At 57.6% G+C, this 5,746-nt stretch overlaps 1 protein-coding gene across 1 annotated transcript in view; it reads right to left on the reverse strand.

Annotated features, from left to right (window-relative positions):
* PEX11B (peroxisomal biogenesis factor 11 beta) overlaps nt 1-947 on the reverse strand; it is a 7,300-nt gene extending 6,353 nt beyond the window's left edge. The window contains exons 1-2 of the mRNA XM_032449151.1: nt 719-947; nt 486-601 (exon numbers count right to left, since the gene is read on the reverse strand). Coding sequence (XP_032305042.1) covers nt 486-601; nt 719-774 — 172 coding nt within the window. The 5' untranslated portion in view covers nt 775-947. The remainder of the gene's footprint in view (nt 1-485; nt 602-718) is intronic.
* Between the last annotated feature and the right edge of the window lie 4,799 nt (nt 948-5,746).

Here is a 5,746-nt window from a genome sequence, read left to right on the forward strand (position 1 = left end):
CCCCATTAACCCCATAGGATCCCATTAACCCCATATGATCCCATTAACCCCATAGACTCCCATTAACCCCATTAACCCCATAGGATCCCATTAACACCATTAACCCCATAGGATTCCCTTAACCCCATAGGATCCCATAGGATCCCATTGCCCCCATAGACTCCCATTAACCCCATAGCCTCCCATTGTCCCATAGGATCCCATTAACCCCATAGGATCCCATTGCCCCCATTGCCCCCATTGCCCCCGTAGCCTCCCATTGTCCCATAGGCTCCCATTGCCCCCATTGCCCCCATAGCCTCCCATTGTCCCATAGCCTCCCATTGCCCCCATTGCCCCCATAGGATCCCATAGGCTCCCATTGCCCCCATAGCTCCCGTAGCCTCCCATTGTCCCATAGGATCCCATTGACCCCATTGCCCCCATAGCCTCCCATTGTCCCATAGGATCCCATTGCCCCCGTATCCTCCCATTGTCCCACTGACGTTTCCTTCCCAGCCCCAGATGCGCCTCCAGCCGTGTCACGTGATCCAAGATGGCGGCGCTCCCCCCGTTCCTCCTCAGCGCGTCCCCGACCAAAACACACGCGAACTGCGCCACCCTGCGGCCAACAGCGGAACTGCAACGGGGAACCGGGACCAAAACGGGGCGACACCGGGACCCGGACCGGGCCCAGGACGGGGTGAGCCCGGTGTCGGTCCGGTCCCGCTGTTCCCACCTGAGCAGCCGCTCCCGGCCGTGGCTCTGGGCGCTGAACCGGACCCACGTCTCCATGGTGCTCCGCAGTCACGGCGATGCAGTGAGGGCACTTCCGGCGGCGTACCGGAAGTCGATGTGGGTCAGAAACAGACCGAGCGCCCCCTGGTGGGTGGAGGATCCTCCTCCTATTGGCTGGACACGCCCCTAAGGATCAAAACAGAGGCTGCGATTGGGCCGTTGGAACAGTCCCCGCCCCATAGTCCCGGTGAGGAGCGCTCTGATTGGGTCAGACTCACCGTCCAATACCACCTCCGCCCCGCCTGATTTGCATTCTGATCCCTCAGGCCCCCGCCCCTTCCTGTGTCCGTCACCCGCCCTCACACCCTCCGATTGGTCCGCTCCCCTCTTGTCCCCGCCCACCGCGCTGCGATTGGTCTCCTTCCTTTAGCCCCGCCTCCGAGTTCCGTTACAATCACCCTATTGGCCAACTCCCACCTCTCTCCCCGCCCCCTGACAGCTCGCTCTCCACTCCCATTGGCTGTGTGCTCACTGATTGACAGCTCCATCCCCTCAGAGCTCTAATGGAGTCGGTCCGGACGCAGCGGCTGCAGCCCGGGGTGTGCGGGACGTACGCGCCCTACGGCCCGGGGTCACCGGGGGTCACCGGGCGTCACCGGGGTCACGGTGTCTCCGTGCCCCGCCCCCCCGGCCCCGTTAGTTCCGGTGCTGGGCTCAGGGCTGGGCCCGGGCCTGGCGCTGCCGCCGCCGCCGCCCCCGCTGGGCCTACAAGGCCCCGCCGCCTCCGCCCCGCCCCCACCGGCCGGGTCCGGGCCGCCCGCCGTGCTCAGGGAGGGCGGTGGAGGCCGTTGTTGAGGAGCTTCGCGCGGCACACGCACGGATACGGGAGAGGTGGGGGGGGAGGGGAGGGGTCGGTTGGGTCGGGGTTGGATGGGGTTGGGGTTGGGGTCAGGATCGGGTTGGGGTCGGGGTTGGGATCAGGGGGGGGTGGGGGTCGGGTCGGTTGGTCGGGTTGTGGGTCGGATCGGGATTGGGTTGGGATCAGAGTTGGGGTTGGGTCGGGGGTTGGGGGTTGGATGGAGTTGGGGTTGGTTGAGTTGGGGTCGTTGTGGGGGTTGGATGGGGTTTGATGTTGGGGTTGTGGTTGGGTTGAATTGGGGTTGGGGTCGTGGTTGGGGTTGGTTGGGGGGGGTCGGGATTGGGGTTGATGTGGTTGGGGTTGGAGTCAGGATGGGGTTGGGTCGGGGTTGGGATCAGGGGGGTGGGGTCGGGGTCGGGTTGGGGTTGGGGCTGGGGTTTGGTTTGGGTTGGGTTGGGTTGGGGTCAGGGTTGGGGTTGGGTTCGGGGGTTGGGGTTGGATGTGGTTGGGGTTGGGGTCAGGGTTGGGTTGGGGTCGGGTTGGGTTGGGGTCAGGGGGGTGTCAGGGTTGGGATAGTTAGTTGGGTTGGGGGCCTTGGGTTGGGGTTGGGGTCGGGATCAGTTGGGGTCGGAGTTGGGTCGGGATCGGGATTGGGGTTGGATGGGGTTGGGCGTTGGGGTCAGGGTTGGGTTGGGGGTCAGAGTTTGGGTTGGGGTTGGATTGGTGGGAGGTTGGGTGGGGGTCAGAGTTTGGGGTTGGGTCAGGGGTTTAGGCGCGATGTGATCTGGACTTGGGGTTGGATGTTGGGGTTGAGGTTGGGGTCTGGATTGGGTTGGGGTCAGAAATGTGGGGTATGGGTCAGGGGTGGGTTGAATGGGATAAGCACCAGGTTGGGCGAGTGGAGGTGGGTTCGGGGGTTGGGGGAGGGTCTCGGGGTTGGATTCTGCGTTGGATGGTCTAGGGGGACAGGGTCGGGGTCGGGTTGGATGGGGTTGATGTTCGGGGTTGGTATGGAGGCGACGTTGGGGGGGGTGCGAGGGTCAGGTTCGAAGGTCCCAGACAGAAATTGGAGGTTGGATGTGGTTGGGTTGGGGTCGGGATCAGGTGGGGTGGGGTTGGGGCTTGGGATTGGTTTTGGCGGAGAGAGGAGTTTGGAGATTGGGTCTCAGGGATTGGGGTTGGGCTTGGGAGTTGGGTTCTGGTTTGTGGATGGGGTTTGGAGATTGGGGAGGGTTTGGGGTGCACAGACCCAGAGCAGACGTCCTCAGGTGTTGGACGGTTGAGGTAACACGGTTCGGGATTGGGTTGGGGGCCACGGTTGGTGTTGGGGTGTTGGACGTTTCGGGGTGGATTGGCGGCTGGGGATCAGGTTGGGAGTGCAGGGTTTGCGGCGTTTGGGGTTATCGGCATTGGTGTTGGATTTGGGTGTTGGGGTCAGCAGAGAGGGGTTGGGTTTGGAGATGTGGTATTGAGGTTGGGGTTGGGGTCGCGGGGGTGGGGTTGGATTGGTTGGTTTGGTGTTGGGTTGGGGAAGTTTTGGGGGGGGTCGAGGTCTGGTTTGGGTTGGGTTCAGCGAGATCCAGGGTCAGAGGTTGGGTTGGGTTGATTTGACGAGGTGCAGGAGAATTTGGGGTTGGAAATCGGGCTGGTGTTGGGGTCGGGTTGGTAATCGAGGGTGTGGGAGGCAGGTTGGGGTTGGGGTCATTGGGGGGTTTGGGGTTGGGTTGGGGTTGGGGGAGTCGGGATTGGGGTTGGATGGTGTTGGGGTTGGGACTAGGTTGGGTTGGTGTCCCCTCATCCTCCCCACTCCCTCAGCCCTCCCCATCCCATCCCCCTTCTCCCCTTCCTGCCCTTGGACCGCCATCATCAGCCCCATACTCAGCCCAATATCAGCCCTGTATTCCTCCCATTGCCCCATTCCAGCCCTGTGCTCCCTATTTGGGGTCCTGACTCCCGCCTCTGTGCCCCATAGTGGAACGCTGGTGGAGGCGCTGCAGGAAGTTTGGCAAGATGAGAAACAAGTCGCGTGGGCCGAGCTTGAAAAAGAACACGGGGCCCTGGTGGATGTATGAGCATGGTCCCGGCCAACGCCCCATACGTCTGCTACGTCACACTGCCGCGGGGGGAGCTGCTTCGGCAGCTCCCAGGTTACGCGCTGGAACTGAGTGGGTGGGGTCTAGTGGTCTAGGTCAGGGGGATAGGGTGGTGCGTTAGTGGTGGTAGGGTTATGTTAGGGTTAGGGTTAATCGTTATGGTTATGGGTTCATCGGGTTGTTAGGGTTTGGGTTAGGGTCTTGAGGGTTAGGACTTGGGTTGGGTGGGTTAGGGTTATGTTCAGGGGTAGGGGTTAGGATTAGGTTGGAGCTGGGTTAGATTATGTTAGGGTTAGGAGTTACATGAGGTTAGGGTCTTTGTTAGAGGTTAGGGGGTTAGGGTTAATAGTTAGGGTTTAGGGTTTACATGAGGGTTAGGGTTAGGGTTACATGAGGGTTAGGGTTAGGGTTAGGGTTACATAAGGGTTAAGGGTTAGGGTTAGGTTAAGGGTTAAGGTGGGTTAGGATTAATGTTAGGGTTCGGGTTACACGAGAGTTTAGGGCTTAGGTTAGGGTTTAGGATCGGGTTACGGGTTAATGTTAGGGTTACATGAAGGGTTAGGGTTAGGGTTTAGGGTTAGGATGGTTAGGTATGTTAGGGTTACATGAGGGTTAGGGTGCGGTTAGGATGGGTGGTAATGGTTATGTTAGGGTTACCTAATGAGGGTTAGGGTTCTTATGTGTAGGGATTAGGATTAGGGTTAGGTTTTGTTATTGTAGGGTTACATGAGGGTCAGGGTTAAGGGTTAGGATTACGTTTAGGTGGGGTTAGGTTTAGGGTTAGAGTGGGCTTATGGTTATGTTAGGGGTGTATTGGGTTAGGGTCTTTTGTTAGGGTTAAGGGTTCAGTGGTGGGTTAGGGTGTATGTTAGTGGTTATATTAGGGTTTAGGGTCTTGTTCAGGGCGTTGTTGTAGGCGTTAGATTAGGGTACTAGAGGTGGGTCAGGATTTATGCTTAGCTGTTAGGGTTAGCATGAGGGTTAGGGTCTTGTTAGGTTTAGTGATGAGGTTAGGGTTATGTTAGTGTTAGGGTTACATGAGGGACGTTAGATGTACCGAGGTTATGGAGGTTCAGGGATCAGGATTTAGGTGTGATGGCGTTATGGGCTTAGGTCGGGGATATGGGTTAGGGTCAAGAGGTCAGCATTGTGTGGGGCCTGGTTTATGGTGAGGGACGTTGTTAGGGTTAGAGATTAGGGTTGTTTTTAGGGTTAGGTAGGGTCAGGAATTGCGTAGGGTGCGTTAGGGTTAGGGTTTAGGATTTAGTGTGGTTTACGGGTTATGGTTTATGGGGTTAGGGTTGAATGTTAGGGTTATGGGGTTTGGGTTATGGATTACTGTTAGGGTTATGTTGGGTAGGGTGGGTTAGGGTTAGGCCAGTTATATGGGTTATGGGTGGTTAGGGTTCACTTCTTTAAGGGTCATGGGGTTTAGGGTATATTGTTAGTTTAGGCGCTTAGGGATAGGTCCTGAAATCTCAGCTGGTATTGTAGTTAGTCTTAGCGTTAGGTCCCACCACCAGGTAGGTAGCCACGTGTTTATGTATTAAGAGTTATATGTGTCTAAAGTGGTTAGGTGTAGCGTGCTTGGCTCTCCAGCTACTTTGCTGAGGGCCTATTGTCATAATCCTAAGGTGCCTGTTGCTGTTGCTGTCTGCAGTTCCTGTTTGCTTGTCTAGCTGTTTCTGACCCGCGTTATCCCATGCCTAGAGTACCTCAGCGTGCTGACCCGTAATTGGCCGACAAAAACCTGAAGCTCGTCGCAGCGACGCCAAGATCGCGGCTGATGAACTCGGTGTTATGTAGGATGCGAGCGCTGCGTGCACCCGACCGCGGCGCACTCACCGACAGAATACTTCACATCGAGATAAGAGCGTGGCCGAGGCGCTGGCCTCAATTCATTGGGGTATCGGGTTGCGATTCCATTGCATCGCTGCTGGTTGCATTAAATTGCAAGCCTGAAGACTGCTCGCCGTCGTTTTTGCATGTCATAGGTATGGAGCAGACCTGAGAGATCGCGCTTGATGCTGTGCACTTTAATTTGGACGCCTGAAGCGTCCGCCGCTTTTGTATTGAT

Source organism: Coturnix japonica, chromosome 25, assembly GCF_001577835.2.
Source record: "Coturnix japonica isolate 7356 chromosome 25, Coturnix japonica 2.1, whole genome shotgun sequence".
Classification (NCBI taxonomy): domain Eukaryota; kingdom Metazoa; phylum Chordata; class Aves; order Galliformes; family Phasianidae; genus Coturnix; species Coturnix japonica.